This window comes from Accipiter gentilis, chromosome 3 (genome assembly GCF_929443795.1).
Source record: "Accipiter gentilis chromosome 3, bAccGen1.1, whole genome shotgun sequence".
Lineage (NCBI taxonomy): Eukaryota > Metazoa > Chordata > Aves > Accipitriformes > Accipitridae > Astur > Astur gentilis.
The window spans coordinates 8,086,927-8,114,007 of record NC_064882.1 but is presented as its reverse complement, the minus strand read 5'-3'; the positions used below and the strand labels follow the sequence as shown (position 1 = coordinate 8,114,007).

At 37.8% G+C, this 27,081-nt stretch overlaps 1 protein-coding gene across 1 annotated transcript; it reads right to left on the bottom strand.

Moving 5' to 3' along the window:
• Positions 1 to 1,117: 1,117 nt before the first annotated feature.
• Positions 1,118 to 17,337, bottom strand: ASIC5 (acid sensing ion channel subunit family member 5). Its single transcript, XM_049796517.1, has 10 exons — positions 17,298 to 17,337; positions 14,549 to 14,855; positions 12,382 to 12,613; positions 11,136 to 11,255; positions 9,991 to 10,140; positions 9,275 to 9,422; positions 7,707 to 7,763; positions 5,393 to 5,561; positions 2,562 to 2,653; positions 1,118 to 1,956 (listed from the first exon to the last, which is right to left on the bottom strand). The coding sequence occupies exons 1-10, from the start codon at positions 17,335 to 17,337 to the stop codon at positions 1,757 to 1,759; spliced, it is 1,515 nt and encodes a 504-aa protein (XP_049652474.1). The 3' UTR covers positions 1,118 to 1,756.
• Positions 17,338 to 27,081: the final 9,744 nt, after the last annotated feature.

The following is a 27,081-nucleotide window of genomic DNA, read 5'->3' as shown; positions in this document are numbered from 1 at the left end:
GTTGCCAATGATGACCAAATAGTATCATTTTCATTGCTTTATATCTAACCTTAAGGACCTGGCTGCTTAGCAAGTACAATTACTACTTCCTTTGTAGAAACTAATTTATTGTTAGCTGCTGAGTTTGAGTGGATGGTATGGAAGAATAGTGTGAATTATAGAGCATGGCTATGGCTGATTGCTCATCTGGAGCACTGACATTACTTAAGAGCGCAGAGGCGTGCTACTGGGCGGTCTGAGGGCTGCAGAGCCCAGGCACTGACTGGGGAGCAGTCGCTCATAAGGTATAATGTTGTAGCCTTTGTGAGCTTTCTAATGTAAAAACGTTTTGATTAGCAAAGTCTATACAGTGCTAGTCTGAAGTCTAGACAACTGTCTGTAAGTTTTCAAATAAACGGATATCTATTCTAGTATATATAGTTAATTGAATGGAAGCCAATGCTTCAAATCAGGGTAATCCTTTATCATGTAGTCTTAGAATGTCTTGGGTGCATCTTTTATAAGACTGTTTTGTGTCTAACTCTCCTAAAGAGTTTCCATCCAGGCTCTGTTTGACACCTCAAAGGCATCAAAAGCTCTGATTGATAGACTCTGGCAGGAGACTTGGGCAAGCATGCTTTTGTTCAGAACTGTATTCAGAGACATATTTAGAGAAAGAAATGTATTAAAGATACACTGTATAGTTTCATTATATAAAGTGAAATTATCCTGTCCTATTAACTCTCACATTTTAAAATTATTATGCTGTTTACTAAGATGTTGTAATTAAAAAGAACGCAACACCCCCCTCCAGTGCACCTGTCTTGTTCTATGAGCTTTAGTGGGGGGAAACAGTCTGTTTACACTACACTATTACACATCTTTGGAATTTTATTTAATCACCAAAGCCTTCTTTAAAAACATAAAACTCTAAACCACCACTGCTCCATAGGCCCACACAGACGTAGGAAAGCACAGAAGCTTTTCTGAACACTTTTAAGGGAATAAAGATTCAAGAAGCCTCATTCAGCACCAGAGCCACAAAATTCTTACTCCCAGTGATTTTTAGTAAGACTTAGATGAAACCTTTAGTCTTTATTATCATCTTTCATGACATTAAATGCTGAAGTTAGCCTATGGTTGCCCACTTGCAATCCACTCAGATGCCCTACGGTTCTCTATAGTAGTTGGCAGACTAATGAGATTATTTTTTTGATGCGTTTCAGGCAGACAGATAATACGCTGTAGAAGTCGTTATTGGGCACGCTTCTAATTCTGATAGGCAAAGCTACGATGTCCTTAACTGGAACTGCTGACAGTGGTAAGCTACTAGCAAAGACTTCGTCGTTATATAAGGAATCTGCTTTTTCAGCATAGCAATGCTCCACCTTTATGGTGGTTAAGAAACTTGTGTGTGTTAATTTGGCATGCATATTATTTCTCCTCACTCAAAATACAGAATATTTAAAAACTGGATCAGAAATGCTCAATTGCATTGTATGTCAGTATCACTTGCTATGCTATTTTAAAAAATTGGTAATTCTTTAAAATAAAATTCTAGGTAAAGATTACATTTTTCTTTACATGAGAAAGAAAGTGAGGCTTTCCAAAGTTCACTCTTTGAAGTTATTTAGCACAGTTAAATAGTTCTAGGCATTAAAAGAAGCAGGAAGAATGAGTGCAGGGAAGGGAGCAATGCAAAATATTACTGTCGTCTTTGTATCTTAAAAAGGAAGGGAAGCTGCAGAAACAATTGGTTTTGTGCTTCTGCAAGCCACTAACATTCTTGTATTCCCTTCTTTTTTTCCTTGTGTGTTGGTTGGTTCTGGGATGGATTGTTCCACTGAGGCATTTCAGGAGCTTTCAATAGAAGAAAGATGCATATCCAACAGAAGTTAGTAAAAATATACTCAAGCAGTTCTATGATTGTAATCATACTGGCACCACAAAACAATCCAAGCTGGCCACCTACATCAGCTGTAATAGAAGGAAATAAACATATGTCATTCTAAGCACTTGGTTTAGTCTAGCAGGCAAACAAAACCCTGCTGGGTTCAAGTGTTAAATAAACGCAATATACATAATCCATCACTTCAAGAAAACAGAATTTATATTCTTAAGAATGTTTATGGGAGAAGACTAATGTGTTTCTTAAAATTCTAAATAAAGTAAGTCCAACACAACACATCCTACTGTGAAACAGATACTTAAAATATTTCCTACTTCTATGCCTTCTTAACCGTTCTCTTGCTTCTCCTCCCATGTTCCCCCTGTCCCCACCAAATCACGTAAACGTCACTGTTCTTACAGTCCTGTGTGTGATATAGCCATAAACTAGTGCCAAACTTAATTCTTACTCTCAATTGCTGTCCATACTGCAGTTTCTTTAATGGAATGACAGGACACAGTATCAAAAATGACCAGGAGGCAGACATGATTATTACCATTATAATAGAAAAGGTATTGCTTTTTGTTTCGAAGCCCACAAAGGCTATGACTTAGGAGGCAAGAAAATAACAATAAAAAAGGTTTGTTTGTGTGGGTTGGGGTTTTTTTAGATTAATTATTAAACATTCACTTACCAAGCAACTCAGATATAGTCAAGGCCTTCTGCTGCTGTGTTATTTTGTAGCTCAGATCATGATATTTAATGTCAATACGCACAAGGTTCTGCCTAATGACAAATACATACAGTCTTACTTGAGGCAGTCAGGAGTACTGTTTATTTTTACCAACATTTATCAGCATGGACAGAGTTCAGGGAGAGTGATGCTGTCTTTTAAAGAACAATTAGAAGAATGTTACCAAATGAGTTAGATGGCTGAAGAAAAAAGAAGTGTCCTAATAACAGTTATAACAGGATCTTATCAGAGGAGTAGATCTTCAGGCTATGTTGAAAAAGTAGCTCGATCTGTACTGTGAGATAGACTCGTACTTTTTAAGGGTCACAGAGATAAGCTTGAGTGGAAGTGTCAAGCATCCTGACCTACAGCAGATACAGTGCTTGGAAGTGTAGTCTACCACTCTTGATTATGTGCAACTGCATATTTAAGGGTGCTTATTTCAATGAGCATGTTTGTGCAGAAGAACTCTTGTCCTACACTTGGATGTTGAGTTCTATCCTCTGCTAATAGCCTCGCTTACCTAATTATATTCTTGCCTGTGGCAAGAGCCAGAAAAGTAGGTAAATCTCAGTTGGAGCAAGACCTGTGGAGTGATTCAGTGTGAGTAAGGAGCTCATCTTTATGATATTGTGTCTACAGAAAGATTCTTCCTAACTCCTAAATAGAACATAAGCATAATGGTTGTGGAATAAAACAGACACAAAAACTGATTGCACGCTTAATGTTGTGACCTTAAAGAATAAAACCAGAGATTATTCTTCAGAAGTGTGAACAGCTACAGATTTTTGGGTTGACAGTGATAATGAGCTCATCAACAATATTCATGAAAATAAACCATTTGCTATACAAAATAATCACTTCTATCTCTTTAGGTGATAATTCTAGAACTCAGGTAGCACTACTGAGTAATAAAAATAATCTCATTCTCATAGCTTCTATTAATAAGACTTCCTACTGTTGTCATGGAGTTGCTAGCAGAGCTATCCAATAAATATTTAACTTTTCCCTTCCTACAGCTTTAGAAATCAATAGATCTCTAAATTTTATAGTTCAGAATATGTACTTGTTAATATGTGGGCAGGATTCCTATTGGTTAAGGCTTGGTAACAGGGGAATGTTCTGTATTTTTGCTTGCTTAATTGAATAATTACTGGGTTGCACATGATATTTACAGACAATAAAATAATCAACAAAGATAAAACATCCTCAAAGGATTAATATATTTTGCATATAACAGCAGGTTTAAATTTCATATTCTTCATCGAGGACAGACTTTTTAATAGTGCCTGTAGCCCTAGACAAGGGGTAATGGCTTCAAACTAAAAGTAGGTAGATTCAGACTAGATATAAGGAAGAAATTTTCTACGATGAGGGTGGTGAAACACTGGAAGAGGATGCCCAGAGAAGTGGTAGATGCCCCATCCCTGGAAACATTCAAGGCCAGGCTGGACAGGGCTCTGAGCAACCTGATCTAGTTGAAGATGTCCCTGCTCATTGCAGGGGGGTTGGTCTAAATAACCTTTAAAGGTCCCTTCCAACCCAAACTGTTCTATGATTCATATAGTTCCTGTTCACATATAAACATATGCAAGCATTTGCAGACTGATGGCTTCAAGGGTAAGAAAACTGAAGTCACTGAAACAAAGAAATATTCATAGATATTTTATTAGCCAAATTTTCTACAGTTCTTTATAAACATATTTTGATGTTGTGGATACTATGAGTTCACGTAGCACACGTCTTAATACTTATTTGTACTGCTGACATCTACATCTGTAAGCAAAAGGCAATTCAGTCTATAAATCATTCTATGTTTTGATATATAATGCTTGTATTTGCAAGGAAATCTGGCATCAATTTATTACATTGAAACAGTAAGGCACGTATGCTCTATTAAATCATAAGCATATATGAAATTTCTTCTGTGAATTTAAAAGTGTGCAGATTGTCAGCTCAGTGCTGCTACTGAGTGACACAGCTCTATGCATAACATAAGTTCTAACACCATTTCCTGGATAAAAGGTGTAGTCAATACTGTTGAGGCATGTTTTCACAGTAGAAGGTCCCTTCTTTTGGGTATAGACCTACTTTCTTCCACTGTGTAGCTTTTTCAGTCACACAGAGCCATACTATTTCGCTCTTCTGCTACCTCCTGAGAATTAATATTGTACTGAGTATTTTCTAAATAACTTTTCTAATATAAATGGTATTAGTGAATTCTACTAACAATAGAAAAGGTTATTAAACTTGTGACATTATTGCTACAATAAAACCTAGCTCTTCAGTGCTTATGAAGCTTCCTTTAGGAATGGGGTGAGAGAAAGGAGAACACCTTTATATACTTTATATAGCATCCCTTTAAGTTGTTCATTGACTTCAGTTGTGGAAGTGTGAAGATTTGTTTTCTTTATTGGATGGATTGCTCACATGGACTGTGGATAGGTTTGATAACCCTGCCCTTTCTTTATGCTTAATTACAAAAGTGATCAAAAGACTTTGTTATAAGACATCAAGGACACAGAAGGCAATTAAGAACATTACTTGTTAACTGCAGCATCTATTTTATATTATCCACAAGTCTTAGAAGTGTCTAAGTATATATATTATATATATGAATATTTATAAATATTAACCAATTTTGTCTAAGAGTTTATTTTATCTCACAGACAACATTATTAATACCACACAAAATACCTTTCTAAAAGGGCATGTTTACATCATACGGTCTGTTAGCACACTTAAAAGTAATTGGTAATTTCTTTATCAGACAAGGTGTTAAGCATGATTACCTGACATATTCTGGGCTTTTCTTCAGTTTTGCAGAAAAGTATTTTATGGCTTTTTCTCCTCCAAAACTTGAATAGGTGATAGTGGTAGGATAATCCGTTTCTTCACATGGGGCAGGACAAGTGGAATTGTGGGTTCCTACTGTACATAATCCTTTTATCTCTATATCGTCTGAAAGTTCAGGAGAAAGAATTTACAGAATATTTCTCAAAGAGCACACAACTCATATACTTCTTTTAAAGCTTAAAAAATTACTTTTAACTGACTTTGATAAATGTATGGTTTAGTTATCCTGAAAAAAGCAGATGCTTACCAGTTTTGAAGGAACAAATAAGTATTTTTAACTGGCATTTGGGAAACTGGTGCACAGTAATAAGGGTTGAGATTTTTGGGCGTCACTTTTCCCAAGGAAATTCAGCACCTGTAAGTCCTTCTGCCTTCATCAGGGATTTATGTTCTTATTATTTCTCATCCACAGATAAACAGTAGCACAACGGAAGACATTCCATGTTCTGTGCTAGCTTTCTGATTACATACTTAGGTATACAGTCCTTGGTCTTGATGCCTTTATATCTGCCTAGCTCATTTCACTGCACAGAAACAGCTTCTAGAGCAACGCCGACTGTAGTTTTCTGTCACCTGATAACTACATAAAAATCTTGGTAAACTAAGTTCACTTTACCTTAAACCCTGCCTGCCATTTAATAATTGGGCTTAAGACAGCTAAGAGGGTTTAGGGATAGCTTTGTTTCTTCAAATACCAAAGAGAAGTCACAAAATTCTGCAAGTCTGGCTGCTCATGAAAATGGGGAGCCATTCCTCTGATGAGGCTCTGACAGAAATCATTATAGAAATCTGGGAAAGCTGGAGAAAATTCATGTGGAAGAGAAATGGTAAAGCATAAACATTTCCTGAAGCATAAACCATCACCCAAAGCTGATGATCACTCTGAGATGAGTACCATAACCTCCTGCTTGTGGTGCTCTATTTGTCCTGGTGTGGTGGTGGCCATGGTGTCTGTTCCGTCCGTGTGTCAGCTTTTTGCTTTTGCAAACTGCAGGGGAGGAGATATGTCAGCCTGTTAGCTGATAATTTGAGGTACTCTCCCGGGACACTGGGGTTGTTGATTTAATTCTGGATAGCTGGCCTTTAGAGTTCCTAAAATAAATGCTCTCACTGACGGTTGATCAGTCCTGCAGATACTGGATCAGTGTGCTGTCATTTGAGATTTTTTTTATCAGATGTCTAATCTCTCCTGCACTGTAAAAGGAGACTTAGCACCTAACTTGGGGTCCTGGGGACCAGACACCTACAAGCCAGGTTCACCATGTACAGTACTGTGATGCCAGTTCCTTCTGGGGTCCAGCTCTGAATCCTGTCCATCCTTGATAGGACTTAGGGATCATTTTTTTTATTGCTCAGTAGTTTCTTTGAAACTTGGTCACAGAATATCCATTAAGTAAAATAATATATGTATTTCTACCATGACAGGCTATCAAAGATCAGGATTATATAAGAATGTGAACTTAGTAGAATTGATTTCAAAAAAGCCATAGGAAGACCAGTCATTGTTCATAGTAGTAGATCTTGCCTGAATGTTGCACACACCTAGTCAAAACAGAAAGAAACCCCTGCATAGCCCCCCCCAAACTTGTTAATCTACTTGGTACCTTAATCATCCATTCCTTTGGGAAGGGAGAGTCATATGACACAGTAGAAGCCAAAACAATTCAAAAGGAGGCTTTATGAAGTTCATGAGAAGTTACTTCTCAGATCACCATTTGCAGTATTTTCCAGAAAGTCTGTTGTAGTGACTTACAAATTTCATACCTACTGTGTGCAGATGATTTGCTTATGGAAATGAATTACATTTGGAGCACTTTGCAAATAAAGAATTCATTTTACTTTTCAAAAGATAAAACCTTAAAGTCCAGTGATTTTGAATTATATTTTCTATCAGTCAGCAAACCTGTTATTACTGTGCTGTTCACTTTTCTGTCACAAACAAAACTAATACAGCATTGGAGCTAGAAGGATGATATCATGAATATGCAAAAATGCAAGCCAGAGGTCTGATAACTGAAAACAGATTAATTGAACACTCTTCCATTTTAAACCATTTCTGATTACTAGAATGATTCTTATGGGTTTTTTTAATTGGCATCTATTTAATGCTCTGTCTGGTCTCTAGTTTCAGAATATTAAATGAACTGGGTTGTACTCTCAGTACTACTTTCAGTATTTTGTTTTAATTGATAGATGTTGTCTACTTATTGGAATTGGATTAGAAAATATGAATATGAAGTTATTACTTACAGACTGCCGGGTAAACACAATTGTAAAACTTCAGCAAATCACATTCTGTTCCATTTCCTTAAAAATAAACAACAAACTTTAGGAACGTCAATTAACAATCTAACTCTTAGCTCTATTTGTACTAAACTGAAATGTAATGTCCTCAAAGCGTGCTCACCACTTCATGTTTATCGTTATGCAACTGAGAAATCAATTCGGTTGGGCACAGTGCTGTTACCAACACCAAAAGGCATACACAGTGAAAAGAGACAACAGACCAAGGTAGATGTTTGCAGCAAACATCTTTATTATGTGTGCCAGCCAGATCTGCCTTTAAGCTTGTGGCTCACTCTTTGTATTGGCTCGCTAAACCAGGAATTTCTATTTTTCCTAGTGGAAAAGAAAAAACAAAGTAGGGTAGATAGGATCTATGATTACACCCCATGTGTTTCAGCAAAAGTTTTGAACTTCATGCAAAAATTGTTTGGAGACCTAAGTGATAAGATAGCACCCTGAGCTAACAGCAAAATTTTTAGATTTCAGGTCATCTCAGTTTCACCCCAATTTTTTCCCTGGCATGGAAATGCTACTTAGCAGTTTAGCACACAGTTAAAGAAGGTATTACCCTCCTTTATCTAACTGCCACTGTATAAAGCTCTCACCCTGGGTATTGGAGACCTAGACTTAATTTCTTTCTCAAACCCCTTTCCATGAGAGTTTCCAGGAGATTGCCAACCTCCTTTCCAAGAGGCTGTCAGACAAACAGGCTAAAGATTACTCATTAATGGATCCCCCTTAGTAAAAACATTCTACCTTGCTTGGGGATATTTAAAAATACATTGAGTCAGAAAGTGCAGGCATGACAGTGGCTTTCTTGCCCGCTGATTGTGAAAAAAGAGCTGTGAAAGCAGAGATTTGTGTTCCAGCTCTTGCTTCAGAAAGAGGTGACAGTATCATCATTACTTTTAATGCTGAAAAGGTGGGAGGGAGGAGACTGATCAGGGCTCAGTGTTACTGCTTTACATTTCTAGAGTAAATAAGAAGCCTGGATTCCTGAAGGGAGTATTATTGCATACACCTATACTCTGCATTTGGGGCTAATTAGCTGGCTCCATGCAGCCTTTTGGCTTTTGCAGAGCTGTCTTCTGGTGCCAGACTCTTTCCATGGTTCATGTGGGGAACTCGGTTTCTGTCTTCAAACAAACAGTTCTGCTGCAGTTGCTAAACACCTGCAACGCAGGTTTTCAGTGGTACATGTGAAAATCTATGACTTCTTATGGATGTAGTTCCAGCTCTTTAGGAAGTCAGGTTGAAGACTATAGACTTGTCTCCCAGCCCTGAGGCATAATCTTTTCTGTCAAGTTTTTTGGTCTATATCCTAAAAATAGCCAGTGATGTCATGCTAGGTCTAGAGCTCACCAAATATCTTGCTTGTTTTCTCTGAATTAAAAAAAAAAGAAGACAAATTTATATAATTTTAATTAATCCCAGCTGTAGATATCCCTCAAGCATGTGCCCCATCTCCTTTGCTGTTCAATAGCAGGTGAGGTCTCCTGGCAAGATGATCAGTGTATGGTATGGTGATATACCTGGAAGAATGAATGGCAAACAGCCACACCAGTCCTGTATGTACCGGGCTTTGCATTCCTGCAAACATCCATTAATACTATAAATCTTGTGGTACTGAAGCTTTATATCGGGCTTGCACTCTCCCCACGGGTATTCTTGGATAATTGACTGTAGGGTAATAATAACAGAAGATACAGGGTTTTTGTCTCTGTTTTAAATTTCCGTATTATTTTCTCACATTTTAAAGTGCTGAAGGAAGCCTGTTGAAGACATAAACAGTAACATTGTGATTGAATTGGAAGGAATTACAGTTGTGCTTTTGGGATTATAAAATTATCTCCTCTCTCTCACAGTAAAAGTAGAACCTGATCAGACAGCCTGGTACAGAAGGGTAGTCCACTCCACTTGGATTCCACTAGGAATCCGAGACAACCTTAATGGTAACAGATTGTGTTGATGGGGCAATGCTGTGGTATCCTTGTACCATTATATGTCAGCGACACTGTAAGATATTAGGAAAGAAAGGCTAACTTTAATAGATACAGATTATGAAGACCAATCACATTCCCCCCCTCAAGTAGCAGTAATTTTGTTTGTGTCTGGAGGAAATGTTATTTTTAGGAATCACTTTTGCATCATAAATATTTTCACTTCCAAAATGTCTAGTTGTCACCCTTCAGAAGAGAATTAGAGACAGTAAAGACCAATATTTCCACTTGATGGACAAAGCCCTTACCTTCAGCTGACGGATTGAGACCTGTGCATGCATGCCAACCGGTGTTAATAAACCTAAACCATCAAAGCGAGGAAGCTCTTTGGGTGAATGGATAACAAAAGTTATACCAGCATCAGTATAACCAAGAGCAGGTTCATCAGTGAATTTTTCCTGATACAAAAAAAATTATTTAAAATAGTTTTGGATATGCTTACCATCTGAAGCTTTAGCTATATTTGAAATGGTACTATGCTTTTTTATTTGGTCTTGTATCTCTAGTCACATTTTTGGCAATTTACAGAAAAGTATAGAAGCAAACTGACTTGAATTTTCTTTGTTGATTACCTCTTTGGGTTTCCCTCCAGTTACTATAAACTTTGAGGATTTTTATTCCTTCTGCCATCTGCCAATCTCAAAAGCAAGAAGGCATAGATGAACATTTACTCGTAACTTGGATATTCGTTCCTTTTACTTGCAACTACACATCACGTTTCAGCAAACTTTCCATTACTCTCTCCTGTCACTCCTGCCTCATAATTCCTACAGAACAAAAGTGAATTTCTAAGTCATTTATGTAATTTATCTCTCTAGATTTTAGTTTTCTTCCCTGATCTCACAAGGTGATATTCCCTGAGTTTTCTGGGGTTTGCTGATCACAGACAATTCTAATAAGGTCAGAGACTATTCAGTGTGAAGACCAGATCTTAGCTGGCACTAAGCACTTACAGCTGCTGCTGCTGCAACTAGAATTCAGTACTACTTAGAAATTGGCACTATATGACCTTCTCTACTGGGCCTTTTATTAAAATAAAATGGTGTTATCCCAAAGTGCTTGTATAAAATTAAATTACTGCTCTGATGATGTGTTTCAATTGTAGGTGAACTGTGTATATACATATATATATATGCTCACTCGCAACTTTCCGAACCACTTAGCGGGGGACAGAGTCAAAAGTAATTCTGACTTTTTTAAATCTATTAGATCTTTCCTTTAAAATGCCCTCTCACTCAGAAATAGTCTTGATGCAGAATTTTGTGCATGAAATTCTGAAGGTCTGTGTAAAACCAACCAACCAAAAACCTGAACCAAACCCAAACCCAAACACCTCTACTCATCTATAAGTTATTACATGGTTTGTTGTTCATAATCATTAGGATAGTTGTACCTGTTGGACATCAAAAAGCAAATGTAAGCCTCTTCCAGACAAACTCACTCTTCTTGCTGGAAGATCATTGTAATTAAAAGTAAAGCAGTTTCCGTATTCAGTGAAAACATGTTCAAAATCCTTCAATAAAGGAAATAGGGAAAAGTAAAATGAAAGAAAGGTCACCTGAGGTTTCCTTAGTGAATTACAATGCAAGAGATGGACTACTGGGGTTGTTGTTGGTTTTGGTTTTCTTTTTCCCCCAAAGGCAGTGCTAAATATTACAATCAGAAAAGTGGTAATTGATGGAAATATTCAAAAGGATTTCATCCCTTTCTATAGAAAATGAAGTTTAAAGGAGACATTTCACATTGTTTATTAATACCTATGAGCTGCTTAGAATCATTTAATGAGGTCACCTTGTTTTTCTATACCTGTTATACAGAAATTATTTTTTCAAAACCAACTTGTTTAATTTTTTCAGTAGATGTTTAGTGATGGCTGTTTCAAAACTAAATGTCATGTTACATATGAAAGGACAGCATTTGCATTTTTTCCCAAAGCCACCTCATCATTTAAAACGACTGCATCTCGTTGCTTTAGTTTTAATTATCACTAGCATCATTCAGTTAAGAGAACTCTCCAATGCCTAATTTTAGAAGCTACACCATATCTAAAGGTTAGATTAATCTGAAAGAATACAGGCCTGACTTTTCTGTTCACATTTTCTATTTAAGTTGGGAATTGCTCTATGGAAGAATTGACATAAAAATGGGACGATAATATTCTTTGTCTGTTGTCCAAAATTCCTGAAGGTGGGCTATTTTCACCTCATTATGTAAAATTCCTGTGGACTCTGCATATAGTTAGCCTCGCTGTCTATATTCTTGACCTCAAGAACACAACTATGCAATCACGTAATGCAAAAAACTCCTTTCAAGCTGACCTTCGTTATAGGCCATTTATGGAAAAGGTTGTGAGATACAGCTTTCCAAGGCTGCTATCTGTGCAGAAATGGCACTAGGCAGAGAGCAATTTAGACTGAAATCCCATTTTACAGCTCAGGGAGTCCAGCAGGCTGTCTCTGCAGTCAGTGGGAGAATTGGGGTCCTCAGGGTGATTTAGAGCAGGACTTTTTTTCTCCATTGGCTGACTGTAAAGGGAAAACAGGGGGAGCAGCTGGCAAAGCTAGATGTCTCAAGCTGAGTGGTAAGAATACATCCCCTTCCCCTCCCTGCTACTGTTTTAGTAAAATAAACATATTTACCTGTGGGTAACATGGCTTTCCAAAAAAATCACATTCTAGCAATGTGCTGCTGTTCAGATAAAACCCATTTTTTCTTGTAAACTCTTTGATGCTGAACTTCTGGTTTCCAAGAAGGAAATCATTTAGCTCTTGGGAATATTTATCTTCCATAGAAAATTTTTGGAGAACTCCAGACACAATGTTCCAAATTAAAAAAATTATTCTGAGGTTGTTTACTGCATGAGCTTGAAACCTGTCAGCAGAAAGGAGAAAGAATTGCTTGGAGTTCTGCAGAGTTATAGGACTGATGTCAAGGCTGTTCTTGCCAAAACTGTGACAGGATTTGTTGTCTGCTTGTAAACCATAAGTGGTTCTTGCCCACCACATTGCACTTTGATCTCTACAACATGAATAAACAATATGGTCTCCATTTCTAAGAGGGTATTTTCCATATCTGACAACAGAAAATGGATGCCTTCCCATGGCTATTCTGGTCAGTCATATTGGAAACATTTCTGTTGTGTGTGGTTGTTTATTAAAAACCAAAAAACCCAAGTAGATTAGCCTTCTGCATAAGCTGATAACCAGATCTGTAGAACTGATGACAAGCTGAACAATTGCATTTACTTGTGGGAAACTAGCTGGGAGGACCTCTTCCTTTCAAAAAAAGCTGTCTTCCATAATTTAGAAAATTTATTTCTGAGCGCATTTGCAGTAATCTCATATACCTGCTTTACTAAGGCACTACACCTCAGTGTAGAGACAGTCTACCTTCCCATGAGCTCTGTGGCTGGTGACACAGTAGTATAAACCAAGGGTGATCCTTACTCCTAGAATCCACTTGAAAAATCTCAGAAACATGATGACGTGTGGGAGGTGCTTTCCTGATGCACACTTTTGAAGTCCTTTATTGAAGGAAAGTAAGGGTTTACAGGACAGCTATAAGTTTGAAAAGAGAATAAACACAAATGAAACTTCAATACCATGTTCTTTAGAATTGCCATTTTATATAATCCTATTTTTAAAAACGTAGCAATGTATTTGTGTAGTAGATCTTAATATCCCTGCTTAAGGAAGATTGGTAGGAACACCTCTTCACAATTGAATTTCAGTCAAAAAATAAAGACAAAGATCTGCACCTCTCTGTCCTGCCAACATAAAAAAATGGTTACTGAAAACAGGAGGGAAGCATAAGCACAGCATGAACAACAGATGGATGTGGCAGCAAACTGTCACTTAGGCAGACAACTGCCATGCTCAGTAGCTGACTACTTACAATGTGCTGCCACTATAGTTACAAGAAGTGAGGCATTTTTATAATAGACAGCCCACTGTAATCAAGAGGGACTTCTATCTGCAGTGCCTGTTGTGCACTATAACCCTGGATGGCTTTATGCAGGGCAATGGGAAGGAGGCGGAACAGGTCCAGGTATTTGAGACTTGGATTCTGGCTGATCCTGCCAGGAAAAGGTAGAAGACAAGAAAACTTACAATTCTTGAGGAAACAATGTGGGTAAAGTGTTCATATTTCTCAGACTGTTCCTACATTACGTATTTGCTCTAAAAATCAGGCCATAGGTTTATTACATTGTTTCCAAAGTGGCTGCATGTAAATCTGGGCCATTATCTTCAAATGTAGAAATCTGTAGTGAAGTTCTTGCTTAGGTACATGACTTCCAGACAAATCAAATGCTTCTCTCCTGCAAATCCCACTGACGTCAGCTGGACTCATAAAGGCTGAGCACCTCTGAAAAAAAGAAGTATCTACTTTGCCTAAGATTTCTACATTCGTATGAGGTTCCTATTTGAATCCCTCTATTTGCAAATCTTGTCTTTTATTTTTAACTTGGATGTGACTGTCCCTTAGTTACACTGTAGAAGCAACACTCATACACAGAAGAATAACACCAGAGAGGTTTTTCTGCTCCAACTTATGTTTTGAAACTTAAAAATCTGTAGTGCAATTGCTCATCTGAAGGAGGGGGAAGAGTAAAAAAGACAACTTCCCTTCCTTGATTCTCGTATTTTCCTCTTCATTTAAATCTCATGTGGTAGCGTGGAACACATGCACCTCAGAGCCATATTTTCCTTGTTTTATGTGATTTGTTCAAGCAAGTTGTGGAACCTGACTGCTTTCAGATAAAGAGGTGTTGTCTCTCAAGAGCAAAACAACAAACATAACTTTTACCTGTTCAAGTTGCAAAAAGTCACAGCAGGGAATTTGACATTTTCCACATACTGAACTACCACTGTAGTTGTGGTCGGCCAGCTGAAGTAGTAGATGAAGCGACTGTAGATTTGCCAAATAACAATGGCAAGACAGCCGGCGACTACTAACAGCCACAGCACTTTGCGAGTCTTGCTCTGCGTTTGAACGATATTATGCACTCCGTGAAATGAAGTGGATGAGGCAAACTCCTGATGATACTTCCTTCTGTCTTCCAAATGTGGCAGCAGTTTCTTTATTAAGTACAGTCGTATCTTTTCCAATATTCCTTAATATGGAACGAAGTAAAAACACATTTTTAAAATTAGCATTTAAATGGCACTTAAGAAAGGAAACCATGTAATTTTGGTATTGAAAAGCAGTTGTAAAATTTCTTTTTATTGTAAATTCTCTCTTTAAGTAGTGAACTTGCTTCTGAGGATGGAAAAGTTGTGTGCTAAGAGATGAGCTCAGTGCTTCCTGAGAACAGACTGTATCTTGCAATATTTTAAGCATGCAAAATTATAAGCACATTAATATAAACTGGTAGTCCACTTCTGTTGAAAAGATTGGATTTTGACATACCTCAGTGATCTAAAAACACAGGTTGCTGTGAACCTACTGTAAAAATCTAAGCATCTGATTTTTACAGTAACATCCCATTAAAGGTCTGGTCCTTCATACTTGCTCTGAGAAATAAGGTAAAAAGGGAATGATATGAAATGATATGAAAGGGAATTTCACTCTTTCACTATTAAAAGTTTCTGGGTAAAGCTTGAAAGTTTAAGGTTCAAAAGGAAATCTACTTTCTTTTTTTTTTAGGTTTGTACTTGTCTGATTCCATAACTTTGAAACAGGAATGGTTTTAGTTTTCATTTACCCCATGTTTTCTACTAACTGATGTTAAAAAACCCAAACCAGACCAAAATATTTTTTTAATCCAAGTTTAAGAGCTATACAGTAATGAATATAATCAATACCTGGAAATGTAGTAATTTTCTCATGCTTGCTGCTGAGTGATCTTTTGGGCATGGATTTGAAGAGAATGTTCTCTCTCAAAACATCCAAATGAGGGAAACTTAATGAGACCTTTCCTGTGTCTAGTCATAATTGGACCAGTCTCTTTGCGAAGTGCTTCATTTACCGATTGTTATCAACTACTTTGTCATTAAGGAAGTCCATAAGAACAGTAAATCAAAGAAAGTTTGTGAGACAATAATAATAATAATAATAATAATAATAATCTGAAAATATATTATATAGATCAGTGTTTAACAGCAATTAAATGCTTCTCTAATTCCATTTTTTTAACCAAAAAATAGATTTAATAGTGTGGCATGCATGGTAGGAAGAGAATATACCCTTTATAAGACTGATTAACTTGAGGCCATTACAGTTGGGCAAAGGAACAAAGGGATGTAAGAGTCATCTGCCAAAGCTCTTGTGACCACATCAGCACTCTGGGATGTTGCTTTGGTCTCTGCACAGTCTCTTGACTGTGATAATGAAATCCCAGGTGGTGCTGGATTTCAAAATGTTTCTGAAGGGAAAGAATTTTCTTTATGTTGTCCTTTAAAGAAGATCTATGTAAGAACTTTGATTAATACCGGTTTAATTTACTCTGACCCCTTTTTATCATCAAACAGTTTTCTGCTGGAAAACTATTCAAAAGTTTCTCTCCTAGCTCTAGTGACTATTGGAGCTCATTGCAAAGCTGTTCAGCCACACGCGCTCTTGTACCTCACACCGGAATGGAGTGGATTTCTGGTTTTGCTGTAGGCTTCTTTCTCACCGGCGCGTGTGCAGTGGGACAAGCGCTCTGCGTGCTCCCCGAGTAACAGCAGAACAAAGTACGTTCCTAGCATGTGTCTGCATCTGCTGCCCGTAGACTCCAACAAGAGACCACAGGCAGATCAGAGCCTTTCTCCAGGGAAAGTGCTGTGTATGTTTGTTCCTCCTATACATACTGTGCTAGGTAAGAGAATGATAGCATATCCCTACATAAAAGTCCATTGCCACCAAAACCCACTAGTTAGTTTAATCAGCAGAAGTGTAACTTAGAAGCTATGCAAATATGTAACTAAACTGTACTTCAGCTCTTGGGTATAGCTACTACAGTAAGTATACATAAAGTTTTATCTGATAGCGAAAGTTTTGCTGTTAATGCATAAGATTATCTAATATCATACCACTGCTTTCATTACTGTCTTTCACCAGAGGAATTAGCACTACTATGTAAGTGTCTTTAAGAATCCTTACTCTACTTTCAGATTTCATTAGAAAATGATATAACTTTTAAAAAGATAGCTCATCTTCAGAGCTCTTACCTGGAAGGAATTATTTCAGGAAGGTTATATGTGGTCTCTGTGCAATGGTTAGTTAGTCTAGATAGATTTGTGATTTCCTCTTTGCCTTAATCTAAAAATCATTAAAGTACAGTATCATTCAGAGAAGTAATTGCCTAGTTAAAACTGTGTTAGCTTTATTCTGAATCCATAAAGGACCAATAGCTAGAGACTTTTCCTCACTCCTTAAGTGTATGGGTTTTTTTCTACAAGTTTTTTCATCTCTCCCATCTTCTTTATACCTTGAAAACATACACTACTGCTATTTTAGACAAGGTTACAAGAGAAAGGAGGCAGATTTTCTCCTTTTGGTTGTCAGTCCTGCAAAAACTACCAAAATGTAACAAAACTCTGAGTAAAGCACTGTAATATGTCTCGTCACATACCTTTAACATCCGATTGAATGAATCTTCCGTGCTGGTCCATGAGGCTGTGCTTATTTCAGAAAGGAAGGAATGGATAACAAGTTGCCTTATCACTGTGATCATTGCTAGGTAATGGCTTTTATAGAAAACTAAATGGGAGGTGATACTTGATGACACATAACACTGGGCAATTTACCTGCCAGGGTTGCTATGTTTTGCCTTTAAATAACAAGGTCTGCAATGTAAGAGAGAAGATTATTTTTATAACAGGATCATATATATTTCGAGTACATATTATACTAATAATAGGACAAATGCAGGCTTGTGTGTTGCATCACCTTGCAAATTTCTTTGATGTTTTTCCTTCTATTTTAGAAAGACCAATTATCTTCACTAAAATACTGAGCTGTTCAGAACTGAATAGATTCTCTTTAAGTAGACAAGGAGCCCTTCCTGCTCTGGAGGCCAATAAATGCCTGCCACTAGTTTCCCACCAGCAGCAGGATGCAGTTCATCCACCCTTTGAATCGCTGTCTTCATAACCAGCTCCAGATTTTGTGTTCTTGTGGGCTTTAGCAAAAATGAGTTGTTATTCCTGAGAACTAACCCTGTGGGTGAGGATGAAAATGCATGCAGAGTCAATCGTTCCAGTAACTCCTTATGAAAAAGGACAGAGACCGCTTTTGTGTTAGATGTGTGGTACGATCTTGTTTGAAATTTGTTTCAAAGAAAGAACTGAGCATTGCATAAAAGGCAATAAAAAATACTCGAAAATTCAGACCTGAGATGTGCTTGATTAATGTTTTAGGAAATAATAAAAAAGAAAACCCTCCTTGTTCCCTCTCTGACCTACAAGTGCTGGGAACGGCTGCTGCTGTGTCTTTCATTCACTCTCTTGGTTATGGTCCATTTGATTGCCCACAGTGTTCTTGGGTTATCAGGTGTATTAGCTTGGCCCCTCAGTGCCTGACTGTCTAGCTGTTTGCCGACTGTTTTCTGGCCGTGTTGTTCAAGCTACAAGCTGCAAGGTAAAGCACTGAACTCCATTTAGTCAGTCCTGCGTGACAAGCAGAAGATTTCTGTACTCAGCTTCTTGGAAATCCCGGCTCCGTTTGTCACTTTTGCCTCACCAACAAGGCTCTCTGCCAGGGCCAGCTTTGCACAGCACTTGCGTTCACTCAGGCAGCGAAGTGTTTTTCAACATCTGTATGTAACTCAACCACATCTAACGCGCTGCGGAGTAGATATTTGAGGAGTCCTATTAATGCAAACCACTCTAATTCACAGAACCGAGACAACGCCTCTTGCTCGAGTTGCTTGGGTTAAAGCACATTATGTCAGTCTTCTATACCGCTATGTGCATATGACTAAGAAGTACAAACTGTAAGTTGCCCTCTACACAGCAAATACAATTCATCTTAGTATGTTTTTTAAAAACAATTCGGTGAGTTGATGTCTTACAAAGAGCCTTTATGCTTATGTAATACTTTAGACGAATATGGCTTGTGTTCTCTGGTTGTGTTTTACAAAATAAATTAATTTTGAAAATTTTCTTTCTTTTATGGTTGTTTTACATTAATTCTTAAGCAAACACTAGGGGGCGAAGAGCAACCATCTTGTATTTGTTCATCTTTCCCAAATGGCTTGCACAAACAGCTTTCAGATTATAAATTGGTCACAGGCAGCATGGTTTGTCCGCTCACTCTTTGCAGTGTGTATCTGGTTATCTAAACAGCACATTCCCTAATACTTAATGCAGTAAAGGTTCGGAAAACCAACCATTGACAGAGGTGGTCACAATTTTTTGTATTCATATATATTGTAAATTTTGTACTCAAAATGTTACTTGAAGTCAGTCCTCAGTGCTGTTCAGGTCTTCTTTTATGGAGTTAAATTTAGAAAAAACGCTGCAGCCAGCATAACTACATAGCTATTTGCTGAGACAAATAGATAATGTGTTTCTGATAAAGTTATTTCTTTATAACCTAGTTGCAGCAACGTCTTATAGGAATTCTTAGGGGCTGCTGAGAGAAAATACACATATACACACACACAAATATGTATTCAGTGCATATTTAGCTTTCATTGGACAATTAATTTTTTCCCGGAAAATGTCAGTGTTTCCTTCCAACTTGTTTCTTTGCATAAGGCTCTGTAAGTGCTTTATTGACGTTAATGCTTCTTCTAATGATTTGCTGCGCTGTCTTTTTTAATAGAAGCATCTCAAATATTATCTCCTTTTAAGACAATGCAAGTAATGTATCTGCTGATATAGCAGACTGCAAACACTTATAGTCAGTTCATACAAAAAATATTAGCAAAAAAAGGTAAAACAGAGCAGGAAAAAAAAGGAAATTATCACCATCTGGACTGTTATAATGTATTGTCATGGCCATTTCATGGCAAATGCTGGGATATGTGGAAAATGGTAACTAATTATATACAGAAATGTCTGTCTTGCTCCTTACTTCAAAGCAGGTATGCCAGTGGATTCAGCAATGTGGGGTGGGGGGCTGCAGAAGAAGGGGCTCAAAGAGAGCTTGAGGACTCATTGAATCTGTCTCAGCATTGAGGCAGAATCAGCTATGACTGGAGAAATTATAAGGTCTCATCAATGTTTTCTAGTGCTCTATAGATACTAGAAATTTCTCTATTATTTGTTTTCTGATGTCTGTATTATCTTGCCATAATTTAAACTGGTTACTCCTTTTCCCATCCCCTTGTATATGGAAAATTGTTCATTACTCTTCCCTTTGAAGGAAAGGTGTTTATCACTTTCCGCCCACAATCTTCTCTTAGTTATACAGGTCAAGTATAATTCTCTCCATCTCTCTTAATGGGCCTTATTTTCTACATCAGACATTCATTGTTCTTGCCATTCTCTTCTGAGCCCTTTCCAAGTGGTTTTCATCTTTCTTGAAGAGTGGTGCCCAGGACATAATACAACAGACAAATTCTTTCTGATGCTGGATGGAAAGGAGGGTTTCCATGCCACGTAGAAAGTTTCTATTTAAAATTACCAGTATAAAATTTGCTCTTTTCACAGTTTTGCCTTTTGTTGCTTAACTTGTTATTTTTGAATAACTGAAACATCCAGATAATTTCGAAAGAATTTCTTAATTGCTAGTTTGGTTATCACAGCTGAAGTTCCAAAGTACTACTCTGCATCACTGAAGCTACACATTATTTATTTCAGTGGATTAAAGATAATTTTGAATTCTAGCCCCCATCTGCCAGCATGCTATTGTATCTTCTGGGCTGTTCTTATTTGTCAGTTTAAGAAGTGTACAACGTACTCCGTCATCCAAGCCATTAATGATGACACTGAGTAGCATCAGATTAGCAAATTGTTATCAGCGTTTGTCCTGAACCAGCCCTTTGCACTCGCTAGCCAGCTGTACCAAGGGATAAACAGCAGCACGAATTGAGCCACGTGGAGGCATGGGAGTAGCTTACGGCTCCAGATTTTGACTTCACTGTACCTGACTGGTAACCAGGATTCAGGTGTTCCGGAGGGGAAAACCAACAACCTTCCTATACTAAAGAATTGCACCATGCAATATGAGGCTGCAAGGAATTAAAAGAGGATAGGTTTCTCTTGGGACAGCTCTGTGGCAGGTATTCAAGATACGTTGTTTTTCCTAAGTTTATAGTTTTGGCTGAGATTGATACATTTCATTGATGAAAGGAGGAAGTTTTGGCACTAACAGTGAAAGAACATTTTCTCCATACTCGGGAAAAAATTATCAGTCAGAACATGAGGAAGATAAAGTGTTCCTCTCGGACAATTCGGAGAGCAGGCTGCTTCATGGTCTGAGTATAGCTCGCAGATAACCTGTGAAAGCACAACCGGCATGAGTGCTGTATATTTAGAAAATACAGGTGTAGGAGGAACTGGTGGTAATCTAAGAAGACTTCCTTTTTAAGCACAGCTTAGGGCAGGAGATTTGGTACCAGCATTAACAGTGTCAGATACTGTGCAATGTGAAAGAAGTTCTGCTGCATTCTGCTGAGCCACGAATGATAGACAGTAGGGGGGGATTGTGCTGGGATGTGTACAACGTAAATGGAAGTTAAAGGTATGCTGGGAAGTGATGACACAGTTCTTTGTGTTTAAGAAGTAGAACAAATACAATATTTTAAAAAAATAATCCTTGCAGCACTATCTCTTCTCTTTGTTTGTAGTTTGCAAGACCTTGAGCTCTGTTCCTCCCCCAGATACAAATGTCTGATTGGATATTAATATTGCATCAACTTTAAGCTTGTTTGGTTTAGCCTTGAGTCACTAAATTTTATTTTTCTTAAAACTGACTGTTAATTTCAAATGCTAGTTAAAGAGCAAGTCCAGTTTTGAAAATCACAAAACAGTCATTTGAGCAGAGGACATGTTTTGGTGCCAAATTTATCTTCTTCTTTTCACCTTCCCTTTATGTGTCTTTATTCACCTGTCTATCTCTTGTTATATTATTGAATTGTCTGGGGAAGTGATTTTTGTTCAGTGCTTGTATAGCAGCTAGCACAGTGAGGTTCTGGCTTAGGCTACTGGGTGCTTCACCTGTGCAATCTGAGTTGCACCTTGTCTGCCAAAACCTCCCCATAGCTGCTGTACTGCATTTCACTCTTATAGTTGTGGGTTTGTTGTCCAAGAAACAAATTCTTTCATCACTATAATTTTATGGAACTAACAAAGCTCACATCTATCCTTCTAAAAGGTATATGCCTTTGAATGCTTCATCTCAAAAAGGTCGCAACAGAATCTGCACAAGTGCAGAAAAGGGTGACTGGGACTATAAAGGTACAGTATATTCTTATTTCTCATAAGCTCATAAGCCATGACTTGGTACCAAATGGAAAATAAAATTGATTACTTGGCAGGAAGTTTGAAACTAGCGCAGGGAAATACTCTTTCATGTGATATGCACTTCAGCTATGGAACTCATTGCTGCAGGCTGTGGATTCACAGAAGAAGGGTTATTAACTGCAAGGACACAGGTATTTTAGAAAGTCCTGGACTATCAACATTGGAAAGTTAGATGCATATACTAGGGAAATTATCTCGCTGTAAGCTTGCTTTTTAGTTTTTTGGGTATGGGGTGTGTTTTGTTGGTTTGTTTGGTTTTGGTTTTTTTCCTAAAATGTTTGATTGTTTGGTATGTTCTAATAGCTCTTCACAAGTTACCTGCTGCTTTCTAGTAGAAAGTCTTCAGCATGACATGACCTACTTGGGTCTTTTATTCAACTTACAGCAGCCACTGTTAACGTAGGTAGAAGCCATCTGTGCTGGATAACTCCTAGTCTGTAATTCTGAAAGAAAAGTGTTGCAAAGCTTCAAGCATCACTTGTTTGTAGCCAGAAGCTCTCCAAGCTCTTTGTTCAAGTTAATGAACTTTCAAAAAACAAATTGATCTGTGATGATTTTGTAACCAGAATGAGAGTTTGAGCATAAGAATGGGTGACACTGTCCAAATCATTGTGTGTGCAATTTTTTCTTCTCTGTAAGTGATTTCACGTAGGATAACTTGAGATTTGGCTTGGGTGAACAGGTCACTTCTGATTTAGTAGGAGAGAAGACTCTTGTTGGATTCATGACAAGACATAGGAGGTCATTCCTACCTATCCTCATCAGACTAATGTTTTAGACATAAAGCCCCACGCAATAAGAACATGGAGACTCTTGGCGCCAGCAGTATCTACAAAATATGCTACAGGCCACCTCTGCCTTACATCAAACCTCCCCTTGGCCAGGTTAAAGGGATGCCTTTTTGCCCATACAAATCAATTCTCTCAGTTCAAGTAAATTCAGTTTGTCTCTGCTCTGCAACCCTTTTGCCGCTGAGATGAGCAAAGCCCAGCCACCACATGTCCACCTGGGGAAGGGGAGGTAAACAGAAAGGGAACAAGGGTGGATTAAAAAGGGTGCTTAACAATTCCCATGCTTGGTCATGAACACCATGACAGTTCATTTGAAGGCCACAAAGTGCAGTTCTGGGAAGCTGCAGGGTTTTTTCTGCTGTTTAACTGTTTGTCTTGTATTCAGCCCAGTCACGAAACAGAACATTCTCACTGCCTGCTGAAGGTTAGAGTCCGCTGATATGTTTCTAGGATGAACAGAAGTTTTTCTGTCTGACTTTCATGTTTTAAAAATAAATAAACAAATAACTAAATAAAAGCTTAAGGGCACACACGCACTCTTGGTTTTCATAGCTTTGCTCAGTCCTCCACAGCATGAACAGCAAGTTGTGTGTGTAGTTACAACTGCTTCTATGTGGTTCTAAGTGTTCAGCATGAAAAAGAGAAATGATAGTGCATTTGGAGAAAAAAGTAATTCTATCAATTAAAATTAAGGTTACATTTTGCTTTCAGATATATTCACATGGAAGACCTTTTTTCATCATTTATGTTTATGCTAGTAAAAAGATATGGCAAAGTAGCTGTAAAATCTCTGTCAGGGCATAAAGGACACTCAAAGAAAAATCAGTTCCCCACAGTGAACCCCAAATTTGAGCAGGATCGCACAAGAACATTTATTTCTAAGGGTGTCAGCAGCCATGCCAGAGTTCAAGGCTCTGAGCTGATCCAAACCTGAGGGCTCTTTTAATCTGTGCTATCATCTACACTGCCAACAATTTCATAATCAGGTAGTACAAGTCAGTTTTTTAAATTTTTTTCAGTACTAAATTCATTACACACTTGTGAAGCCTTACTGAGATCAGATGAAGGCAGCCAGTAAGATGAATGAATGATAGTTCTGTATTGTCTATGATTTTATTTCAAGGGTTTTCAAGTCCTCATTAAGAACTCTTTCCACTAATCTTGCATAGTTTGAGGTCTGTTGTAGTTGGAATGGTTAGAGAGCAGAACTCAGCTACCGTGAGATTAAATTTCCTTAAATGAATAGTTGCAAGGATAATATCATCCGTAATATTACCTAGCTTTTCAGGAAATGGTCAGTCCACAGAGTTTGCCCTGGCTAGATACACAATGCAGGTAAGAATTACCAACTTTAAGTCCCATACTTGTTTTTGCTTCTCTCTATAAAATATGAATACAGTGGCCACATTTTGTTTGTTTTTGAGGCAGGGCAGGGGAGAGGTAAGGCTTTTGCTCAAGAAGTTAACATGAAGCCACTTCCAACATTTTTAGTTTTCAAAGTGAAACACAGGCTGCTAAATTACTGCAGCATCAGATCAGACTGACTGAACTTACGCACATTTTAGATTGAACATTTATTTCTGTCAGGGTTACCTATGAGAGATAGAAAAGAGAGAGAGCAAATTATTTCTGGTTTGTGTGCAAAATCAGATGGTTCATAAACTTTGCCTGGTAAACATGTATTTGCATTTAATGCAAAGAATATAGTCTGTAGTATTCACTCTACAAAGTATATACAAAGAATGGAGTATAGTATATTTTAGATGCTAAAAACATTTAAAAATAAAATTACTATAGGTAGTCTTTTTTTCTTAAACACATGGGGTTTTTTTGCTTCTCATAAAAATACAGAACTTGAGCTTACTATCTTCATTCTGCATTGTGTGTGAAAGTAACGGCTTACTTATTTTTAATTATCTCTGCCATGGAAAGGAATTAAATTGTTGGGGCTTTTCTAGGATCCGAGTGAATATTTTGATAACAGTGTTTCATGTCTTGACAGCACTGCAAAAAATATTTTTGTTTCTTATTTTGAATCAAAGCATGATGTTGTACAAACATGGTTAGAGGAATGTATTTGTGGTCCAAGTGTAGGCCTGAAACAAACTGCTTATATTTCTTTTTTCCAATGTCTTTGCAGTTTTCTGAATATTTGGAGAATCATATTTTTGAATCCTCTCATATATATCATAAGGTTCTTGGTTGCTAGTGAAATACAAAAGGAACTGATTGAAAGCCAGATATTGGTGATAAAGGACTCAGAGACACTTGGGAATGTTCTTTCAGCAGGAGGGTCCTGGGGATAGCCAAGCTTTCTAATTGCACCAGGGCAAGAGGGTATAACAGGAGAAAGTGAACATGGTCATCAAGCAGGAGCGATGATGAGTAGTGGATGTGTTTCGCTTGGATTCTCTAATTTCACAAGTGTCACTAGGCTTGTGGTTTTTAGGATGGAGGTGCCTTGGGACCAATCAGCTACGAGGTTCCTAAACAGAGAGTTTGAACATGTTAGAAATACTGGAAATATCTTCCTAAATTGTTGTAGTCTGGCTAATTTATTTGATTAACTGAAGGTTGTCTGTTGCTGAATCAGAAGAGAAGTTTGTATAGTGTTTGGTTCACATAGCATCTTCAGGTAGATTTCGAGTGAGTTTGGTAACCCTGAATCAATTAAGGGAAGTATTACTTCCCAAATAGGGAGTTAATATTTTGTAAAGCACAGAGCTTAAAAGGGGTCTGATACTTCAAAGTCCTTTGCCTACAGGGTAGGCAATGGAAAGGTTGCAAGTCAGAGACAATTGCTCTGGAAGTTTAGTATTCTCTGTGTCCCACAGAAGAAACTAAAACTGTACAAGAAAACAGACAGTGACTTCTTTGGTGAGGTTAAGAGTTCAATATTTTTCATCTGTCCTTATTTTTACTAGGTTCACACTCTTTCTTTGCTTGTGCTGTGAGAAAAGGTAACAAAGTTGGATTTCACTATGGAGGCTCAGTCTGGATATTTCAGGTGAAGGTATACAGTAATGACAAGATAAACCTTCCTTGTCCATGCCTTTGAGATCTGTGGATGTGAGAGATTATTACATTTGTAATCAAGCTGCAAATGGAATGTTGAAAACTACAGTTTTCAACATTTAATTTCTGATGCATGCGCCAGCGCAGAGTCTTCACCTTCCCCCCTACTTGCCTGTATGTACAGATGTACAGTTGTGTGTGGTAAGAGGATTATTTTCCTCTGTCAGGTTTTATATCATGAAGGAAGAACACCTTGACCTTGCTTGGTGGGTTCCCTTGGTAGGTTCCCTCAGTGGAGTCCTACTTTTCTTGTGGCTCAGCTTTAGTTTAAGCTAATATTTGCATAGCCTGACATATGGCATCTGGCTGAGCCAGGTATACATCCCGTCACCCACATACTCCATATGACTTTTTTATGAGACAGCTAACTCTTAAGTACTAGAACAGTTGGAACTACCACACAGACACCACTAAGCAGAGTAAAGTCTTGCAGAGAGCAAATGGTCTGGGGTCACAGGGGCCCTGTAGCTTTGTTTGCAGTAAAACTGAGCATTAACTTTTTTTTCAGAAAAGACTGGCAGGCAGGCAGGAAGTGCACACTAGTTACATGTTACTTCGTTGTGTGTTAAGCTGATGATTAAACAGAATTGAGTAACATTTGTCAATAAATGAGAGTGAAACTTTTGCACGAAGAAAAAAATTAAGGAATTGTCATGAATTAAACCATTGGAAAAATAGCATGAGGTGTACATGATTATTTTTAGTTCTTTTACTTAATCTGTGTGCATTTTTTCAAAGTATGTGTGTTACTTGAAATCTCTTACAAGCATTATTCAGTCTGCCATAGAAATATGTTCTCCTTCCCCTCCCCTCCCTTTTACCTTTTCCATATGTTTCATTTTTTAAACTTAAAAGTATCTTGAGATCTTGATAGTAGGGGCTGCAAGGTAAAAACCTACTTTAACAATTAAATATTGCCTTTTTCTCACACACAGACCTCTCATTGACTTACCCCTTACACCGGCCTCAGCCTCCAAAGAAGACAGTGGCGGAAACCTTGCAGTAAAAAGCACAAAAAGTGTGTGCCATAGGACAAAGCAAGAATGCCAGCCAGTCCTGTTTTGTCTGATTGAAGGAA

What these genes read in the sequence shown, in the direction of transcription:
- ASIC5 (XM_049796517.1), bottom strand. Translation starts at nt 17,337, where the DNA reads ATGGACCAGCACGGAAGATTCATTCAATCGGATGTTAAAG. An exon ending in GAAAGCCATGTTACCCACAG is followed by an intron (nt 11,256 to 12,381) that starts GTAAATATGTTT and finishes CCTTTATTGAAG; the next exon opens with GATTTTGAACATGTTTTCAC. An exon ending in TTGTGTTTACCCGGCAGTCT is followed by an intron (nt 5,562 to 7,706) that starts GTAAGTAATAAC and finishes CTGAACTTTCAG; the next exon opens with ACGATATAGAGATAAAAGGA.